The sequence below is a fragment of the Podarcis raffonei genome, chromosome 18, assembly GCF_027172205.1.
Source record: "Podarcis raffonei isolate rPodRaf1 chromosome 18, rPodRaf1.pri, whole genome shotgun sequence".
Lineage (NCBI taxonomy): Eukaryota > Metazoa > Chordata > Lepidosauria > Squamata > Lacertidae > Podarcis > Podarcis raffonei.
The window spans coordinates 10,334,214-10,355,408 of record NC_070619.1 but is presented as its reverse complement, the minus strand read 5'-3'; the positions used below and the strand labels follow the sequence as shown (position 1 = coordinate 10,355,408).

General features: G+C 46.0%; 1 protein-coding gene across 2 annotated transcripts in view; it reads left to right on the top strand.

Annotated features, from left to right (window-relative positions):
* Positions 1-6,776: 6,776 nt before the first annotated feature.
* CRLF1 (cytokine receptor like factor 1) overlaps positions 6,777-21,195 on the top strand; it is a 28,854-nt gene continuing 14,435 nt past the window's right edge. For both annotated transcript variants that reach the window (XM_053372313.1, XM_053372314.1), the window contains exon 1: positions 6,777-6,894. In XM_053372313.1, coding sequence (XP_053228288.1) covers positions 6,825-6,894 — 70 coding nt within the window. In that variant the 5' untranslated portion in view covers positions 6,777-6,824. The remainder of the gene's footprint in view (positions 6,895-21,195) is intronic.

The following is a 21,195-nucleotide window of genomic DNA, read 5'->3' as shown; positions in this document are numbered from 1 at the left end:
GCTGCATTTAGCATCAATTCCATTTTTTGATGCATCCAGTCGCTTCAAACTGCAAAATATTAATACCTGCAATGGACACAGCATGAAAGGAACGTGGTTTAGGAGGGAAGAGGAAATAAGAAAGCTCAGGCAGTTCAGAGATAGACTGTTTCTGATCCTGGAGTCTGCATTTAGCATCCTGTCCGACGGAGATGAAGAGAGCGACTCCGTTTATAATCCTTGAATTTTGTCTCACCTGCAACGGATCTGCGCCCACCAGGCCCCACCCACCCCAAAGCCCCACCCCTAACTGAATAGCTCCACCCCTCGACACTTCCAGGCACCGCCCCTTTCATGCCCATTGTATTGTGGGGGGAAATGGGGTTTTCCGCCACGTTCCAAAAAGAGAAAAGTTATTTTTCATCCCCTGCTTGGGGAGAAAGGAGTTAAAAGGGGGAGAGGAGGTTAATAAATGAGCTATTAATCTGGCAAGGGTAGTGAGTAAAGATTTCAAGTGGGAAACAGGCTAAGTCTGCAGGATTCTTCGCATTTCTGCCTCTTTTATTTGCCTCAAAAGTCCTTTAATAGAAAGGAAGGATGTAGCAAACAAAAGAGAGATTGGCTGAGTTGTCACGCCACAAAGTCAGATGTTTCTTTCTAATAGCCAAGAGTTTTGCGAGGGCCACGATTCCTGGCACACGCTTACCTAGGAGCGGGGTGTCTCATCGAACACAGCGGGTCTTACTTACGAGTAAACGCCGCAACCGTGAAATGAGAAATGCATGTTTGCGCTATGTTCAGCGAAGCACGTACTTTCTTCTTTTTTCCAATAATAATATTTTTATCAATTTTAGCATACAAAAATTTTTAAGCATACCACACAATTATTATACATATGTCCTTGTTTGGACTTCCTGCAGCATCTCTGATAGTCTTCCATCTTGATTATTTCTCCTGCAATTCTTAACTTCATATTGCCTTTACCTTTTCTAACAAATCATTTCTCCCTTTCCATTTTTACAATATTTCTTAAATTATTCCTCACAGAACTTCTTGTAGTACTACAAACGTAATCTGATCATCACAAATACATTTAAAATACTCAGTAAATTTAGTCCAGTCTTCCGTGAATTTATGGTCCCGCCAGTCTCGGATCCTTCCTGTTAGTTTGTCCAATTCTGCAAAGTCCATCAATTTCATCCTCCATTCTTCTAATGTTGGTAGTTCTTCTTGCTTCCATTTTTGGGCCAATAATATTCTTGCTGCTGTTACTGTTACTGTTAACAGCGAAGCGCCATACTTTCAAAGCACATTTCCCACTCCATCCCGAAGAACCCTGGGTAGTGTAGTTTGCTAAGGGCTCCGGGAGTTGTAGCGCCGCAACTATAACTCCCAGAGTTCGTGGGTGCGGGGGCTTTCAATGTATGTTGCGCACGCAGCCAGGGCACAATTGGGGCAGACTCGCACTACGCAAAAACACACCCCGTCCGGAGAATTCTGGGAACTGTAGTTTAAGGGTACAGGGGGGCGGACTTCAGTTCCAGGAACTTTTTGAGGGGATAAGTCATGTGCATTGGATAGGCTTTAAATGTATAGCGATTTTATTCAGAGAGTTGGATGGGCCCCCCTGAGTAATCTAGTCCTTCCCGCCGGAGCGGTACCTATTGATCTACTTGTGCTTTGACGTGCTTTCGAACTGCTAGGTTGGCAGGAGCAGGGACCGAGCAACGGGAGCTCACCCCATCATTGCGGGGATTCGAACCGCCGACCTTCTGATCGGCAAGTCCTAGGCTCTGTGCTTTAACCCACAGCGCCACCCGCATCCCACTTTCCACACATACCTGCGGTTTATCCTCAATTGCGTATGGGCTGTGCAAATTGTCACTATAGGAGTATAGCATCTAGATCAAGGGAAGTAATAGTGCCACTGTATTCTGCTCTGGTCAGGCCTCACCTGGAGTACTGTGTCCAGTTCTGGGCACCACAGTTCAAGAAGGACACTGACAAACTGGAACGTGTCCAGAGGAGGGCAACCAAAATGGTCAAAGGCCTGGAAACGATGCCTTATGAGGAACGGCTAAGGGAGCTGGGCATGTTTAGCCTGGAGAAGAGGAGGTTAAGGGGTGATATGATAGCCATGTTCAAATATATAAAAGGATGTCACATAGAGGAGAGAGAAAGGTTGTTTTCTGCTGCTCCAGAGAAGCGAACACAGAGCAATGGATCCAAACTACAAGAAAGAAGATTCCACCTAAACATTAGGAAGAACTTCCTGACAGTAAGAGCTGTTCGACAGTGGAATTTGCTGCCAAGGAGTGTGGTGGAGTCTCCTTCTTTGGAGGTCTTTAAGCAGAGGCTTGACAACCATATGTCAGGAGTGCTCTGATGGTGTTTCCTGCTTGGCAGGGGGTTGGACTCGATGGCCCGCTTCTCTGGAGCAGCAGAAAACAACCTTTCTCCCTCCTCTATGTGACATCCTTTTATATATTTGAACTTAGCTATCATATCGCCCCTTAACCTCCTCTTCTCCAGGCTAAACATGCCCAGCTCCCTTAGCCGTTCCTCATAAGGCATCGTTTCCAGGCCTTTGACCATTTTGGTTGCCCTCCTCTGGACACGTTCCAGTTTGTCAGTGTCCTCCTTGAACTGTGGTGCCCAGAACTGGACACAGTACTCCAGGTGAGGTCTGACCAGAGCAGAATACAGTGGCACTATTACTTCCCTTGATCTAGATGCTATACTCCTATTGATGCAGCCCAGAATTGCATTGGCTTTTTTAGCTGCCGCGTCACACTGTTGGCTCATGTCAAGTTTGTGGTCAACCAAGACTCCTAGATCCTTTTCACATGTACTGCTCTCAAGCCAGGTGTCACCCATCTTGTATTTGTGCCTCTCATTTTTTTTTGCCCAAGTGCAATACTTTACATTTCTCCCTGTTAAAATTCATCTTGTTTGTTTTGGCCCAGTTCTCCAATCTGTCAAGGTCGTTTTGAAGTGTGATCTTTCCATCGTAATGTTATGACCTACATCTTGTGCCCATTTAATCATAACTGATTTTACCTCTTCATCTTTCGTCTCCCATTCTAATATTAAATTTTTATTTTGGAAGCAGGGGGGTGGGTTCCTCTTTTGAGGCCTGGCTAAAGAGAATAACTCGGCTGGGAGGTTTTCCTCCTCGTCCGAGATTTCTCCCGCTTGGTGTGGGATGGGTGATTCATCCGGCGAAAGGTCGAGAGAAGAGAAAATAGCCACTAAAACACATTCCCGGCAGCTGGGTGACTCAGTGGGTGTGTGATGCACCAAACCGGCCCCCCCAGGATAAACCGTGCACAAGTGGTTTTTGCAAAAAAAAAAGGGGGGGGGAGACTGTCATTGCCTGACCTTACAAACAATTGTCTGCCTGCCTCCCACCAAATTTTTCTTCCTGGAAATTTGCTCATTGTCGTTCACGCCGTTTTTCTCGCTTTGGGTTCCTTGCAGACTGCAAATCCAGCTTTCTGGCCTGGCTGCGTGTGGTGTGTGTGTGCAGAACTCTGCCCATGCTCAGAAGCACCCCGGAAAGCAGTGGCGTAGCGTGGGGGGTGCAGGGGGGGCCGGCCGCACCAGGCGCAACATCTGGGGGTTAGGGTTAGGGGGTGCAAATCCACGGGTTAGGGGGCGCAAATTACTTGCCTTGCCCCAGGTGCTGACAACCCACGCTACGCCACTGCCGGAAAGTAAGGATGGGGAAGGGCTGTCACTCAGACCTTAGGCCTGCAGAGGATGCCAGGTTTAAGGGGGTAAGAGAGACAGAGACCCTGGCCTGGAAGTTTGAGACAGGTGGACCGACGATCTTATTCGGTGCAAGTTAAATCGGTCCTTCATTCAGAATCATGAGGACTTTTGTTGTTGTTTAGTCGTTTAGTCATCCCCGCCTCTTCGTGACCCCCTGGACCAGAGCACGCCAGGCCCTCCTGTCTTCCACTGCCTCCCGCAGTTTGGTCAGACTCATGCTGGTAGCTTCGAGAACACTGTCCCACCATCTCGTCCTCCGTCGTCCCCTTCTCCTTGCGCCCTCCATCTTTCCCAACATCAGGGTCTTTTCCAGGGAGTCTTCTCTTCTCAGGAGGTGGCCAAAGTCTTGGAGCCTCAGCTTCAGGATCTGCCCTTCCAGTGAGCACTCAGGGCTGATTTCCTTCCGAATGGAGAGGTTTGATCTTCTTGCAGTCCATGGGACTCTCAAGAGTCTCCTCCAGCACCAGAATTCAAAAGCATCCATTCTTCAGCGATCAGTCTTATTTATGGTCCAGCTCTCACTTCCATACATCGCTACAGTGGTACCTCGGGTTACATATGCTTCAGGTTACAGACTCCGCAAACCCAGAAACAGTGCTTCAGGTTAAGAACTTTCCTTCAGGATAAGAACAGAAATCGTGCTCCGGCGGCGTGGCAGCAGCAGGAGGCCCCATTAGCTAAAGTGGTGCTTCAGGTTAAGAACAGTTTCAGGTTAAGAACGGACCTCCAGAACGAATTAAGTACTTAACCCGAGGTACCACTGTACTGGGAAAACCATAGCTTTGACTATACGGACCTTTGTCAGAAAGGTGATGTCTCTGCTTTTTAAGATGCTGTCTAGGTTTGTCATCGCTTTTCTCCCAAGAAGCAGGCGTCTTTTAATTTCGTGACTGCTGTCACCATCCGCAGTGATCCACAGGGCAGGCACCACCACGAAGAAGGCCCTCTGCTTGGTTCCCTGTAACCTCGCTTCTCGCAATGAGGGAACAGCCAGAAGGCCCTCGGAGCTGGACCTCAGTGTCCGGCCAGAACGATGGGAGTGGAGACGCTCCTTCAGGTCTACTGGGCCATTTAGGGCTTTCAAGGTCAGCACCAACCCTTTGAATTGTGCTCGGAAACGTCCTGGGAGCCACTGTAGGTTTTTCAGGACCGGTGTTATGTGGTCTCGGCGGCCGCTCCCAGTCCCCAGTCTGGCTGCTGCATGTTCTCACAATGGCGAACTAGTTGCCGCCACGGGGAAGCCAAAAGCAGGATTTGAAACGAGAGCAACTCTCCCCGCCTGCGGTTTCCAGCAACTGAGATCTGGAAGCAAACAAAAAAACCCCACCGTTTGAAAATATATATGGAATTTGCCCTTAGCTCATCAGCGCCATCTAGTGTCACATTTGTATAATACATTTACAACACACTTAAAATGTTATATAGGAAATTCCTTGCAGACCAGTTAAGTTCCTTGGCATAAATAGGGAGCATTTCCCAGGCCTCATAGAATTGTAGAGTTGGAAGGGACCCCGTGGGTCATCTATCCCAACCCTGCAGGAATTGCAGGACTTGAACCCAGAACCCTGGGATTAAGTGTCTTGTGCTGTACCGACTCAATGACAGATCTCTCTGTGTGATTCTAAAAGCCAACTTTATCTGCATTTTTTTTTTAATGGGACAGGTTTCCTGAGGTTAGCAACTGATATGTGGAGGCAGAAAGGTTTTCAGGGAGGGAGGGAAACCGAAGCAATTTGCAAGCTTTTAACTTACTCAGAACTCTTCGTCCAGCCCTGTGTTACTCAAAAGCTGACAACGTTGAATCAGCCCCAATTAGAGAGAGAAAGAGAGAGAGAGAGAGAGAGAGAGAGAGAGAGAGAGATGGAGGAGGTGTAGATTTCAAGTTCAACACAGAATTGTCCTGAATACTGGAAAAAAACAAAACCACCCATTTCACCCTGAGATATTCTTTTTCTTGACCTATCAATTTTGGGGGTGCTTGTTGACAAACAGGTCTCTCAGGTTAGTTATATGGAAGCAGAATAAGGGGTTTGGGTGGGGGGTTTGGCGGAAAAGAGGAAGGAAGCCAAACCAGTTTGCAAGCTTTTAAAGTCACACAGAACTCTTCAGCAGTGCCTGCGGCGGAGCCCTGCGCCACCATAAAGCCTGCACAGTTGAGTCAGTCCCATTAAAAGAAAAATCAAGTTTAGACATACCCAAAAAAAAAAACACGCGCGCACCTTTTCGCCCTGCGCTGGGAAGCTTATTCGAACTGCATTGGCACGCGAATGAACCCAGGCGTCCGGTTCCTCTGTCTTGCTGAGGTCAGAGAGGGTGGCAGGGGGTTGCAAGACTGGACTGCGCCCCCCCCTCCAGTATTACTCACCTCAGCCATTGCGCGGAGAGCACAACGGGGGTGTTTGCGCACGAGAGAGAGAAAGACCTTTTTTTCCCCTTGCGAGATTTCTTCCCCAGCTCCCCAAGAAAGAAATGATTTTCCTTACAAAAGAAAGCAGTTTTCAATAGATGAGCCAAAAGGATTAGGGCGGGGCGGGGCGGGGGGGGAGTTGAATAGGTATTTATTGCCCTGAGTCAGAAATGATCTTTACAGCTTGCTGATTGAGCAACAGGCGGGATTAAAAAAAAAAAGGTGGTTTTTTGCGGGAGGAGAGAAATGGAAAGGGGTTTTTAGGGTGGGGAGATTTTGAGAGAGAGACGCCCCTCTTGCAAAAAGATGGGACGCGTCTCCAGGAGGGTTTCTCGCCTCGCAGGTCCATTTCAGAAAAGGACTTGCTAATTTCAACTTCATTGACTCTCACCGCCACCCAAAAAAATAATAAAAAGACCAGAGGGGCGGGGATGGGCGGGGTGTAAAAAGCGCATTAAGGAACTTGTCAAGTTGAACTGTTCAGACTTGCTTAGGAAATCTCTTGTTTGTCTCTCCATAATTTTCTCCCTTTTTTTGGAGGAAAGGAGGAAGAAAAAAAAGCTTTGGGGGCAGAAAAAAACCCTTATCTATTTAGCTGCGCTTTTTTTTTAAGGGACTGGTTTTCTTCCTCCCCATTTCATTTTATATATATAGTTTTTTTAAAATGTTCTGCATCATGACCAAAGTATTTGTTCTGTGCCTGTGGATTCTCCTCCGAGTGGATTCCCTCACGTGTGAGTACAGCCCTCCGGAATCTCTCCTGCGTAATTTCTAATCTATCTATCTGTTCGTTTATTTTATTCCTGGTGGGCAGATGGGCGCCTGGCGCAGCCGGAATTGCAAAAGATGGGGGAATTAAGAAGTTGGGCGCCCGGAGGCGAGGGTGATGGGCGCGTTTGTTTTTCTTTTCTTTGCGGCACAGGAAACCGTGGCTATTTAAATACTTTTTAAAAAGCAGTCTCTCCCACTTAAGAAACAAATAGATGCCCAACGGTCTTCTTTGGGAATGTGTGTCCTTATTTTTATTTAAGAGGGACACCGCGTTGTCCAGCTCGGGAATGAGAAAAAAGGCTAATACCAGCCCTTATAATACCTGTTTTTAACAAGAAAATTGATTATTATTTTTGGTCGTGGGGGGCTGGAGGGATGACTCTAAGCCGTGCCAGGCAAAAAGTCCCATAAATAAGGGATTGGAAGGGAAAGCGCCACCGGGAGTTTCGAAGCGCAGTGATTTTCTCTCTGCGTGAGAGAGAAAGCGCAATTTTTAAAAGATCTTCTCCCTCTCTGCTTTAAAACGCCTCTAGGGATTAATTCCTTTCCCACCCGGCTCCGAATCTCCCTCCCTCTTTCCTTCTTCCTCCTCCTCCTCCTCCTCCTCCTCCTCCTCCTTCACTCCCTCTCTCAAAAATTATAAACCACCTTTCAGGGTAACTGCGCGTGGCAAACTTAGGCGTGCGTTTTTGGGGTTGGGTGGGCATTGATTTAAGAAAAGAGGGGGGTGTTGCAATGTGGGGAGGGGGTCCACCAAAGGCAGGACCACCTTCCCCATCTCTTCCGCAAGCCCCCTCAATCCTTGAATCTAATCTTCACCTCCAAAGACTTAACATCTCCGCTGTTCCAGCAGAGTTTTGCTTTCTGGCTTGGTTTGTTTATTTTTTTATTTACCAGCTCGGAATCCTCTCCCCCGCACGCTCCCCCCCCCTTCCCAAAAAAATGCATTAAAAAATAAATAAACCTAAGCATGCCAGTGGTTGGAAAAATCGGTAGGGAGGGGGCATATTGAAAGACACCCCCCCCTCTCCTTTGCGTCTTTGTCTTCGTCTGGAAATTCACTTGCGTTAAGAGGAAAGTGAAGTCTTCCTTAATTTAGCTGTGTAGGCTGTGGGTGGCCAAGACAGGCCAGGGGTTTTGTGTGTTTGTGTACACACACACACAAATTGTTTTATTTATTATTTTTAACCCTTGGGAGAGGAGGTGAAGGGAGAAAGGATAGCCCCCAAAATTGTGTGTGTCTGTGTCAAAGCCAGACAACAAATGGAGTTGAGTTAAGCTGTCCCTCTTTTTAATTCAGGTGAAGAAAATTGTCTGTTTTTCACACACCGGAAAGTGTCAGGATAGGGACCCCCAAACCTCAGAATCAAACCTGTTGCATGTTCCGAACAAAGACATCAGTCCTCATGTACATGGAGTATTGGAGATTAATTTCTCTCCCTGATTTTTTTGGGTTGGGGAAAAGAGTATCTAAAAACCTGAAACCCAACCCCGCCTTGTTACAACCCAGAAATATCGAATATTATTCTTTTTTCCTTAAGCCTGCTGTTTTTAAGCAATCGCCTTCCACTTTGCGATTCATTTTCTCTCTCCCCCTTTCCGGCAAGAATAAAACTCCTTTGTGCAACCTTCATATATATAGTTTCTGCCAGTCACAAAACCCCTGCAAAAGGGACCTGTTATTTATTCCTGTATAAGGGTGTGTTAAAAAATCCATATAACAGTACCCCCAAAAAACAATATTTTTTCAGGGAGGGGGGCAGGATCTTGGAATGGAAGGTGGAAAATTGGCATCTACTTTTGCAGCCGAATCAAAATGGTTAATCAGTCTGGATGATTTTATTGCAGTCCATCAGAATAGAACAATTCCCTCTCCGAAACCCAGAACTTCCCAAAGCGATAATGACTAATGCACATGAAATCCTGGGCCAATCCTACCCTATAATTTACCGTACACCCTCCAGAAGTCTTGGAGCAAAAGAGAAAAAATCTACGCACCCGCCAAAGAATTGAAAACCCCAGCACTGATCCATCACTTGCTGTATCTTCCATATAATCCCTTAGACAGATCTCTAGGGGCAGCAAACTGCTGCGTCGCTCTTGATTTATCGTTCTTATACCTGAAACACTTTTATTTTCAGTGTTGCTTTCTTATAGAGAGACCTTTCGTCAAACCTCGCAGATCCCTGGGGCCAAAGTTTGCAGCAAAAAATGTCCTGTTTAAAAATATATACTCTGCACCTCATCATAATAATAGCAATCCACACACCTCAACTTTCCGTAGGGCAATTCCGCACAGAGGGGGCAATTCTTTGCTTCCAGAATAATAATATAATTTTCCGGTAATGTGAGAGAATCAGTCTTCTTACTGCATAGCAGAGGATGCGAGATAATCCACTGGATACCTTGGTTCAAAATAGTGGAGAATCTTCCTCTGTTCTTTGCAGTCCATGAAACATATATATTTATTGTTTGTTTGTTTGTTTGGGGGGGGTCATTGGAGTACGTACACAATGATTTACAGAAGTATATATATCTATTTTTCCCTAAGAGAAGGCCAGGTTTCTTTCCCCTGTTGGTTGGAGTTTATGATCACCGGGAAACAACAGAGGAAAATGGAAGTTTGAGAAGGAAAATGAAGAATGTGTAAACCTTGCAGAGTTGGAAATGGCGAGATATTCCTACACGCCGGAAACAAGGGCAAATCTGTCCCATATTCTTACACACAGACAAAACTACCCTGTTCCTTTGTCTTAAGAACAATGAAAAATCTTGATCAAAGTAAATTCTCTACAGCGAATTCTTCTTTTTAATCCCAATAATTAATGTTAGAAAGTCGTGAGGGTGGCCTTCTCTCATCCTCCAACTGTGGCCCGTTGCCAAATCACTCGGGTCTTTGCCAGAAATCTCTCCAAACAGGGGGGGAAAGTTGCTTTAAAAGCCTTAAAAGCTTTATTTTAATTCTTTCTCCCACTGTTTTTTTAAAAAAGGCCTAGATGGCCCTTTTAAATTTCTGCAAGGAGGACTTTCCTCGGCCGTCGAATTTTGGCATTTCGGTCCTCGAACTTTCTCTAGCTCGCAGAAAAAGAGAAAGTGGATTTTCCACACACACACACCAGACCCCTGAGGGTTGTAAACGCAAAATTTAGCTTTCGTTCTTGGAACGGATCTCGTCCGTCCCGCGCCGAAAAGACAGGAGGTGATTCTCTTTGGTAAGCACAAAAATGCTCCACTCCTGATACAGGAAGTTTAGATTTCCTCTTTAGGGTGAGAGGTTTGTCCAAGGAGTTGGTGGGGTTTTACCACACACACCCCAGGAAAAAAGGAGTGCAATGGGCCAGCGCAGGCCAATAAAAACTCCTTGTCGCTGGTGGGACAGTTGCAACACAAAAAAAACGCAGCTGAGAAGTTTGTTTGGGGGGAAAAACACAGTTTCTGCACACGTACAAAGCGAGGATCTGGAGTGAAACTGAATACCGTGACAGTGCCGGCTCAGAGCTACACCTGTGTCCGTCCGCAGCTGGGCCCTCTCTGGGAGATTTCGGCAAAAAGGCTCCCTTCCTTGACCACCTCTGGGTGGCTCGGGGGGAGAGACCTGCTTGGCATGTAGAAGGCCTGAGGTTCGATTTCTGGCGTCTTGAGGTTGGGCCGGGAAAGGCCTCCGTTCAAAAGCGTTTATTCCCTTGAGGACTAGAGACTTGGTTCACTTTGAAGGAAGGGCAAGAGGGTGGACACCTGCTTGGTATGTAGAAGGCCACAGGTTCGATCTCTGGCAACTTCAGGTAGGGCCGGGAAAAGGCCTCCGTTTGAAAGCGTTCATTCCCTTGAGGACTGGAAACTTGGTTCCTTTCAAAGGAAGGGCAAGGGGGCGGACACCTGCTTGGCATGTAGAAGGCACCGGGTTCCATCCCTGGAGACTTCAGGTAGGGCTGGGACAGGCCTCCGTTCGAAAGCATTTATTCCCTTGAGGACTGGAGACTTAGTTTGTTTTAAAGGAAGGGCAAGTGGGAGGACACCTGCTTGGCATGCAGAAGGCTCTGGGTTCAGTCTCCAGGTCTTTTTTGCATGATGCTACCAGCCAGTGCAGGCAATACTAAGCTGCAGGTCTGTCTTGGTATAAGCAGTGCCTATGTCCCCAGTAGTGATGTATGGAAGTGAGAGCTGGACCATCAAGAAGGCTGATCGCCGAAGAATGGATGCTTTTGAATTCTGGTGCTGGAGGAGACTCTTGAGAGTCCCATGGACTGCAAGAAGATCAAACCTCTCCATTCGGAAGGAAATCAGCCCTGAGTGCTCACTGGAAGGACAGATCCTGAAGCTGAGGCTTCAAGACTTTGGCCATCTCATGAGAAGAGAAGACTCCCTGGAAAAGACCCTGATGTTGGGAAAGATGGAGGGCGCAAGGAGAAGGGGACGACGGAGGATGAGATGGTGGGACAGTGTTCTCAAAGCTACCAGCATGAGTTTGACCCAACTGCGGGAGGCAGTGGAAGACAGGAGTGGCTGGCGTGCTCTGGTCCAGGGGGTCACGAAGAGGCAGACACGACTCAACAACAACAACAACAATGTTCCTGTTTATCCAGAACCATGAGGACTAGAATCCTTATTTTTAAGGCCTTGAAGCAGGTGGAGGAAGGCCTGTTTTGCATGCAGAAGACGCCGGTTTCAATCCCTGTCGTCTCCAGATTTTTAGCTGAAAGAGCTGGAAAAGACAGGGCCTTTTCTGTGGTGGCTCCTCGTTTGTGGAATCTCTCTCCAGGATGTACCGTATTTTTCACTCTATAAGACGCACCAGACAAGGCACACCTAGTTTTTGGCGGAGGAAAACAAGAAAAAAAATATTCTGACTCTCAGAAGCCAGAACAGCAAGAGGGATTGCTGCGCAGCGAAAGCATAAATCCCTCTTGCTGTTCTGGCTTCTGGGATAGCTGCGCAGCCTGCATTCGCTCCCTAAGACGCACACACATTTCCCCTTACTTTTTAGGAGGGAAAAAGTGAGTCTTAGAGAGCAAAAAATACGGTATTTTGTGGGGGCTTTTATTGTAATTTTAGTTGGTGAGATCTGTGGATGAAGGGCGGTATACAGATGATAGTAATAGTAATAATAATAATAATAATAACCCCTATGAAAAATCAATAATTTATGGTTTCCAGAAACCTGAAATAATGACAGACTAAGAAACAGATTAAAACGTGCATCAAATTTAATCAATCAATCAATCAATTAATAATAATAACAACACCTATGAAAACTCAGTAATTTATGTCTTCTGGAAAACTGAAATAACTACGGACTAGGAAACAGATTAAAAAGTGCATCAAGTTTAATAATAATAATAATAATGCATTTTCTCCAGGCCAGGACAATAAAATTACCACCTTGAAAAAGCAAGAAGGTTGATATAACAAGAGGCTAGCAAACAATGGAAATGTTTCAACTGGGGTGTCAAAAAACAGCACAGAGATGAAGCCTGTTATCATGAGGCAGGGAGTTGCACAGGTTAATTTGGCTCCCAAATTGCAAAATGCAGAACGTCTTGTAAGCTCTCTCTCTCTGAGGCCGTAACCTTGTTGTCTTCGGCTGGCCTTCCACCTCCTGAATTCAATTAGCGAGACGTCCAAACGAGCTTCCGTCGGGATTAGGTTTCTGTGACGCTGCCGTTTTGCCAGGGAAATGGAGACGTTGAACGTTGGGGGGGAGAACAAAACCCCAATAGTGACCCCTTGCCCCCTTAAATCCCACATTCTAGGAATTGACCGTCGAACACCTGGAAATCCTCCAAATTAATCAAGATCACGAAGGCCGGATTAACTCCGTGGCTAAATCTGTGTCGAGTCAGACATGGCAGACCTTGTCAGGTTGTCGTGCAATCCCTGGGGTCAGATCCGCGGAACTGCAATTTGGGAACGGACACCTTTCTCATGTTTCTTGAGAGCTGAGTCTCAGGAGGAGACCTTATTCCATTTTATTTTTTATTAATTTTTCTAAATTTATAACAAACAGAACAAAAAAACACATTACAATATAAAACACAGACAAACAAACATTTATCCTAACTATTAAAACCCCAATTTTGTTATCATTGTTAGATGACTACCTCGAATCCCCCTAGCTAACTAAGCCGCTTCTGGCGAACCAGAGCAGCGCACGGAAACGCCGTTTACCTTCCCGCCGGAGTGGTACCTATTTATCTACTTGCACTGGTGTGCTTTATAACTGCTAGGTTGGCAGGAGCAGGGACCGAGCAACGGGAGCTCACCCCGTCATTGCAGGGATTCGAACCGCCGACCTTCTGATCAGCAAGTCCTAGGCTCTGTGGTTTAACCCACAGCGGTTAGGGTTAGTCAAATCAGTCAAATCAGCTGAACTGGGTTCCGCCCAGTCACAAACACAAACGAACCGAAAAAGCCTCCAAAATAAAAACACAAAATGAATAGCAAAACCAAAAGAGCGTAATACAGTGGTACCTTGGTTATCGAACTTAATCCGTTTCTGAAGTCCGTTTGACTTCTGAAATGTTCAGAAACCGAGGCACGGCTTCTGATTGGCGCAGGCGCCCCGGAAACAATAGCCGACAGCCGCGTTGGATGTTTGGCTTCCGAAAAACGTTCGAAAACTGGAGCACTCACTTCTTGGTTTTCGGAGTTTGGTAACCAAGGCGTTTGAGAACCAGGATACCACTGTACTTTGCATCTAGGTGATGCATGCGATTTTAAATCAATAAGTGCAACAGATCAATACTTGAAAGGCACTCTTAAAAAACGCAAGCAGTCCATTCATTCTCTTGGCTAGCACAATAAAATTACTTGGATTGGACTGGCAAACCGGCTGCGATCTGTCTTCCTTCCATCCGCCAAGCTCATAGATAATAAAATAAGAATATTTTCCCCAAAACATGTATTTGTTGATTTAGAATCTGGCTGCTTCCCCCCTTTTAAAGGACTAGTCCGGCGCAATAAAAGCCGAAATAATAAAAGGGATGTCCGTCATGTTTTATAGAACTATAAACGTCCTGGGATTAGCGGACGTTTCCGTTCAAATAAACGCAGGGTTAAATATATGTGGCGAGGAAAGCTTTTGGAACTTGGGAGATTTTATAGATGCGTATAGTTTTAAGCCCATCAATGTTCGAAAAGACTGGTTTTAGGGGATCTTATTTTTGTCTATAAGCCGCCTTGAATCCCATCAGGAAAATAGTGGGGAATAAAAATTAATAAATAATAATAATAATAATAATAATAATAATAATATTTCCTGCTGTTGCCTCTGGTGCAGCTTCTGAGAGAGTTTTGTTTGAAAAAATGACATTAACTCTCCTCGTTTCCTGTTCTTAACGCTTGCAATTTTTGAACCTTGCGAATTCTCGGTCCCTCAATCCAGCCCAGTTACACTCAGAGTTAGGGTTGCTGTATTTCAGGAAGTTAAAATCCGGACACAAAAGTTATTGACCTATTTTTTGGCGGGGGGGTGTCAAAGTTCTTGTGCTCCCCCCCAAAAAAACCCCAGTTTTTGAGCAATTTTAAATGGCTGCCGAAAATTTCACACGGACGCGACTTTCGGATGCCGAATCCTGGGAAATTCTGGACATACGGCAGCCCTACTCAGAGTAGACCCATTGAAAGGAACAGGCTTACTGCAAGTTAGTCCTGTCCGCTGATTTTAGGGGGCCTAGCCCAGGAGGAGGAAACTGAGGGCCAACATTCCCTTTCAGGGGCCGTATGTTATTGGTGGGTGGGGCCAGAGGTGAAAGTGGGAGGAGCAAGAAATGTTAATTTGCTCACGCATCGTTTTCTGTCCGGAAAAGTAAAAAGCTAATAAATCTAGAAAGCTTCCATATTATGGCTTGAGAGCAGTACATGTGAAAAGGATCTAGGAGTCTTGCTTGACCACAAACTTGACATGAGCCAACAGTGTGACGCGGCAGCTAAAAAAGCCAATGCAATTCTGGGCTGCATCAATAGGAGTATAGCATCTAGATCAAGGGAAGTAATAGTGCCACTGTATTCTGCTCTGGTCAGACCTCACCTGGAGTACTGTGTCCAGTTCTGGGCACCACAGTTCAAGAAGGACACTGACAAACTGGAACGTGTCCAGAGGAGGGCAACCAAAATGGTCAAAGGCCTGGAAACGATGCCTTATGAGGAACAGCTAAGGGAGTTGGGCATGTTTAGCCTGGAGAAGAGGAGGTTAAGGGGTGATATGATAGCCATGTTCAAATATATAAAAGGATGTCACAAAGAGGAGGGAGAAAGGTTGTTTTCTGCTGCTCCAGAGAAGCGGACACGGAGCAATGGATCCAAACTACAAGAAAGAAGATTCCACCTAAACATTAGGAAGAACTTCCTGACAGTAAGAGCTGTTTGACAGTGGAATTTGCTGCCAAGGAGTGTGGTGGAGTCTCCTTCTTTGGAGGTCTTTAAGCAGAGGCTTGACAACCATATGTCAGGAGTGCTCTGATGGTGTTTCCTGCTTGGCAGGGGGTTGGACTCGATGGCCCTTGTGGTCTCTTCCAACTCTATGATTCTATTCGATTTTTATTTAGCAGCTTGACCTCAACCCTAAAGGTGCGGTCCGTTGTCTCCCGACGGATGCCAATATTTTTATTATATTATATCATTGACAGTATTATTGTTATGATTATTAAAGCTGGGGTGGCACTGTTGGTAGCGCATGAAACATCTCATCTAAGGGTTGTGGGTTCAAGATTCTATGTTGGGCACAAGATTCCTAAATTTCAAGGGGTTGGACTAGGTTCCAGCCAACTCTGCGATTCTGTGATTCCAAAACTGCCCTTCTTTTTGTCCTCAGCTGCCTTCTAATCAATCTCATGCCAATGCACAACTGAAGACAATTTGAAAACAGCTAATAACACAAAAGCGGAAATTGCATTTACGGTGGCGCCTTGGTTCTCAAACTTAATCCGTTTCGGACATCCGTTCCAAAACCAAAGCGTTCCAAAACCAAGGCACACTGCTTTCCCATAGAAAGGAATGCAAAACGGATTAATCCGTTTCAGACTTTTAAAAACAAGCCCTAAAACAGCAATTGAACATGGATTTTACTAAGGAGGTCATGGATCCATAAAATGAATGCGATAAACAATGTACTGCAGCCGCACAATCAATCCATCAGTAGCCGGACTGGGTTCCGCACAGTCGCAAAAGCAAAACGAAAAAGCCGCAAAAACAAAAACGCAAAATAAATAGCATAGAGAGACAGACTTCAGCGATATACTCAAATCGGAAGTGTAACACTCAAAACAGAGCACTTTCGGCTTCCGAAAAAAGTTTGCAAACTGAAACGCTTACTTCTGGGTTTGCAGTGTTTGGGTTCCAAGTTGATTGAGTACCAAGGCGTTTGAGAACCAGGGCACCACTGTAAAACCAAATGGATGCCCTTGCAAATAGACACTCGTGGTAAAAAGACCCAATTATCCAAACTGGGAAATCTCACCAGGACAAAAATGTCTTGAGATTGTGGATTGCAGGGGCCAGAACAGGGGCAGCCACACTAATAATAATAATAAATAATAAAAATAATAAAAATAAATAATAAAAATAATAATAAATCCTGCCGTTTCTCCAGGTCAGGGCTTAATCTGTGGCTTGCAGATAAAATACAAAAGCACGGATAAAAGGGAAAAAAACTGCTTTACCCTTATTGGGAATGTGGGCAAGGCCTTATCGGTGGTGGCTCCTCTCAGGGCAACTTTGGAACTCTCTGCTTAGGAAAGCCAGACTGGCTCCTTCCTTGCTGTCCTTTTGCCGGCAGATGAAGACTTTCTTCTTCCAACCGACCGCTTTTAAGGAAAGAAAAACGCGGCGATGTTTTTACTGCCGCCGTTATCTGCATTTTCAACAGATTTTTTTGTGATATTGCTCGGATTCCGTTATCGTTTGATTACTTGCCAACGGAGATCTCGCACATGTTTTTAGCTTTTTGTGTTTTACCTCTGCCGTGTTGCTTTGTGCAAGCAGACTTTGGCTCCCGGGTCTGGGGGGAAAGGCTGGATAGGAATAATAATAATAATAATAATAATAATAATAATAATAATAATAATATAATTCAAGGAGGGATAGAGGAGGGACAGTTTGCAATTTCAATTGCTGCATTCTGCTCTCCTCCAGCTGTTTTGAAAAGTACCAATAATAAAAGAGAGGGAGAGAGAGAGATGGAGGTGCCGTAAAAGCCAGCCATTCGAAAAAAGAAAAAGCAAATAAATGTCTCTGACACCTTGGAAATCTGGTTTCACTTCCCGGCATAACTTAACACCTGATCAGTAGGAGAAAATAAATAAAAATAGAAGGAGAAAGTGATAAAATCCTTCACAGGTATAGTGGGACTGAAACTCCCCATAATCTCTCCAGCGCAGCTCCAAGATTTTCCTCTCCAAGTGCGAAAATTTCACACCTTTCCCTTTTAAAACACATGTTTTTGGGGGGTTCTTGCATCTGGGGGAAGGAAGGAAGGAGGACTATGGGAGGAAAAAAGCAGGCGTCCTCCGGACCACTGGGGTTTTTTTGGTTTTTGCTAGCATTTAGAACGGCGGGTGGGAAATTTGGGGTCCCCTACAGAGGGGCTCTCCATCTCCGCCGGCCTCGAAATCCCTCCGGAAAACAGATCCTGGAAAGATTTTGGCCTGCGTCGCAGATTTGTGTAGACTCCTCCGCTGTTTTCCTGCCCCATCCCTCCCCTTCTTCGTCGGGGACGGATGGGCCTGACATCCTTTGGTAATTGCTGTGTTTTGGGGACGTCCTGTACTCTGTTGTTGTTGTTGTTTAGTCGTTTAGTCGTGTCCGCCTCTTCGTGACCCCCTGGACCAGAGCACGCCAGGCACTCCTGTCTTCCACTGCCTCCCGCAATTTGGTCAGACTCATGCTGGTAGCTTCGAGAACACTGTCCCACCATCTCGTCCTCCGTCGTCCCCTTCTCCTTGTGCCCTCCATCTTTCCCAACATCAGGGTCTTTTCCAGGGAGTCTTCTCTTCTCATGAGGTGGCCAAAGTCTTGGAGCCTCAGCTTCAGGATCTGTCCTTCCAGTGAGCACTCAGGGCTGATTTCCTTCTGAATGGAGAGGTTGGATCTTCTTGCAGTCCATGGGACTCTCCAGAGTCTCCTCCAGCACCAGAATTCAAAAGCATCCATTCTTCGGCCATCAGCCTTCTTGATGGTCCAGCTCTCACTTCCATACATCACTACTGGGAAAACCAGAGCTTGAACTATACAGACCTTTGTCGGCAAGGATTGTCCTAATACATATACTTTTGTTGTTTAGTCATTTAGTTGTGTCCGACTCTTCGTGACCCCTGGACCAGAGCACGCCAGGCTCTCCTGTCTTCCACTGCCTCCTGCAGTTTGGTCAAACTCATGCTGGTAGCTTCGAGAACACCGTCCCACCATCTCGTCCTCCGTCGTCCCCTTCTCCTTGTGCCCTCCATCTTTCCCAACATTAGGGTCTTTTCCAGGGAGTCTTCTCTTCTCATGAGGTGGCTTGGAGCCTCAGCTTCACGATCTGTCCTTCCAGTGAGCACTCAGGGCTGATTTCCTTCAGAATGGAGAGGTTGGATCTTCTTGCAGTCCATGGGACTCTCAAGAGTCTCCTCCAGCACCAGAATTCAAAAACACCAATTCTTCAGCGATCAGCCTTCTTTATGGTCCAGCTCTCACTTCCTGGCTAGGCTTGCCATATTTTGAATATGGCAAAAAAGAGGACACAATGGCCAAGTTTTAACTGTGGATCGCTATGACGACTCTCGTTTTACCCATGAAAAAGAGGACGCATCTGGGGGGGGGGAACTGGCAACCCCATGAGGGCTGGAATCTTGTTTTGTTTTTAAGGGAAGAACTGCCACTCTATATGGGCAGAGCTTTTGCTCCGTATGCGGAAAGCCCTGGGTTCAGAACCCGCCATCCCCAGACAGGCTAGAGGCTCCCTGCCTGAAACCCTCGCAGGTCTGCTGCCAGTCCGTGTGGACAATACTAAGCTGTATGGAACAATCGGAACAACCAAGGAGGAGGCTTTCCCCATCTGCTGCTACGGACACTCAGCAGAATTCGTCTTGGCTCTCCGCAGACGGAACCAATTACCTCTATATTTGGTTGCCCTTTCGCTGAGTGGGTCCAGATGTTGCGGGCCGTATTCCCACCAAAGGATCAATTAGCCTTGCAAAGGATCAGGGCATGGGGTTTTTAGGGGGGAGAGAAGAATCGGAGCTTTCCCTCCAGATGCTCCGAGCGGCGGTGGAAGCTGGCATCCCGCAAGATCGAAAGAAACCTCTGTATGTTTACATCCTGCTGTTTCCTCCAAAGGGGACCAAGGTGGGCTGTGCGTTGCTCTCCCCCCCCCCATTTAACCCCCCCCAATAACTCTGCGAGGTAGTTTGGGCTGGGAGGCAGTGACCGGCCCCTGAAGCCACCCACATGAGCTGGATTCAAATTCGAGTCTCTCCCAGGTCCTAGTCTGAGACTCCAACCCCTTTCACCCTCCAGATGTTGATGGTTACAACTCGCACCCCACACTTGCGGGGTCATAGCTCAGGAACATTGCGAGGGCCAAAGGTTCCCCACTTTTAATCTGGGGGGGGCAGCATATTCAGCTGAGCTTCCTGCACTGCAGAGGGTTGGAATAGATGACCCTGGTTGTCGCTTCTGAATCTACAATTCTATGATACTATGATCTCATTTTTGAGCATCCAAGTATTAAGATTGCCAGAAGAAATATCAACAACCTCAGATAGGCAGATGACACAACCTTGATTGCAGAGAGTGATGAGGAATTAAAGAACCTTTTAATGAGGGTGAAAGAGGAGAGCGCACAATATGGTCCGAAGCTCAACATCAAAAAAACAAAGATCATGGCCACTGGGCCCATCACCTCCTGGCAAATAGAAGGGGAAGAAATGGAGGCAGTGGGAGATTTTACCTTCTTGGGCTCCATGATCACTGCAGATGGTGACAGCAGCCACGAAATTAAAAGACGCCTGCTTCTTGGGAGAAAAGCAATGACAAACCTAGACAGCGTCTTAAAAAGCAGAGACATCACCTTGCCAACAAAGGTCTGTATAGTGAAAGCTATGGTTTTCCCAGTCGTGTTGTATGGAAGTGAGAGCTGGACCATAAAGAAGGCTGATCGCCGAAGAATTGATGCTTTTGAATTATGGTGCTGGAGGAGACTCTTGGGAGTCCCATGGACTGCAAGAAGATCAAACCTCTCCATTCGGAAGGAAATCAGCCCTGAGTGCTCACTGGAAGGACAGATCCTGAAGCTGAGGCTCCAAGACTTTGGCCACCTCAGGAGAAGAGAAGACTCCCTGGAAAAGACCCTGATGTTGGGAAAGCACGTTTAAAGATGGCTTGGAAATGTTGATTGAATATATGGGTGAAAATTGTGTTCATTGAGCATTAAGATAAACTCAGCAGCGTAAATAAGTTTTGATGGATGTAACAATGGATTATAGAATGGGTTAGTTCATGTAAAATATGCGGCGATGGATGATATGCAGATGAAGAAGGGAAGCCATTGATTTAAGGTTGTTTAAATAAATATTTTGAAATGTAAATTATAAAATCATATATATATATAGGGGAGAACTTACTTTCAATGTACGGTTTGGAATATTTATTACTGCTAATATTTGTTTGTTTATTCTTATTAATCCAAACCGTACATTTAAAGCACATTTAAAGTGCAAATAATAAACGTAATAAAAGAGGAGGAGTATTAATTCATTTAGTCGGTAGAGCACGAGTCTCTTCATCTCAAGGGTCGCGGGTTCGAATCCCAAGTTGGGTAAAAGATTCCTGCATTTCTGGGGGTTGGGCTGGATGACCCTCAGGGTCCCATTTAGCTCCAAAATAACTCACCCTTCGCCAGCAGTCCCAAGGTGGGTTGCAACATTTTAAAATGTCAATAGCAGCAGTTTTGTGTTTTTTAAATTGTTTACAGCCAATGGCCATAGCAAGACCATATAAGCTCAAATCATCCAGCTACAGAACGGAAGCCTTTGCATGCACTGAACCAAGACAAATCTAAAATATCCAGAATTTCAAAAAACATCCCTTCTGGTCAGCCTAATCCTGGGGTTTGGCACTTGTATTCCCCAAAAAGGTTGCCCCGATCTTCCTTGCACCTAGTGCAAATATAACCGATGCGTTTGCCGACATCTGCCAGAGCGGCAGATGTTAAAAAAACATCTGGTTGACCTTCCGAAATCCAGAATTAAAGAACAAATTGCAGTCGCAGGAATAGGACGTCTCCTGAGCTT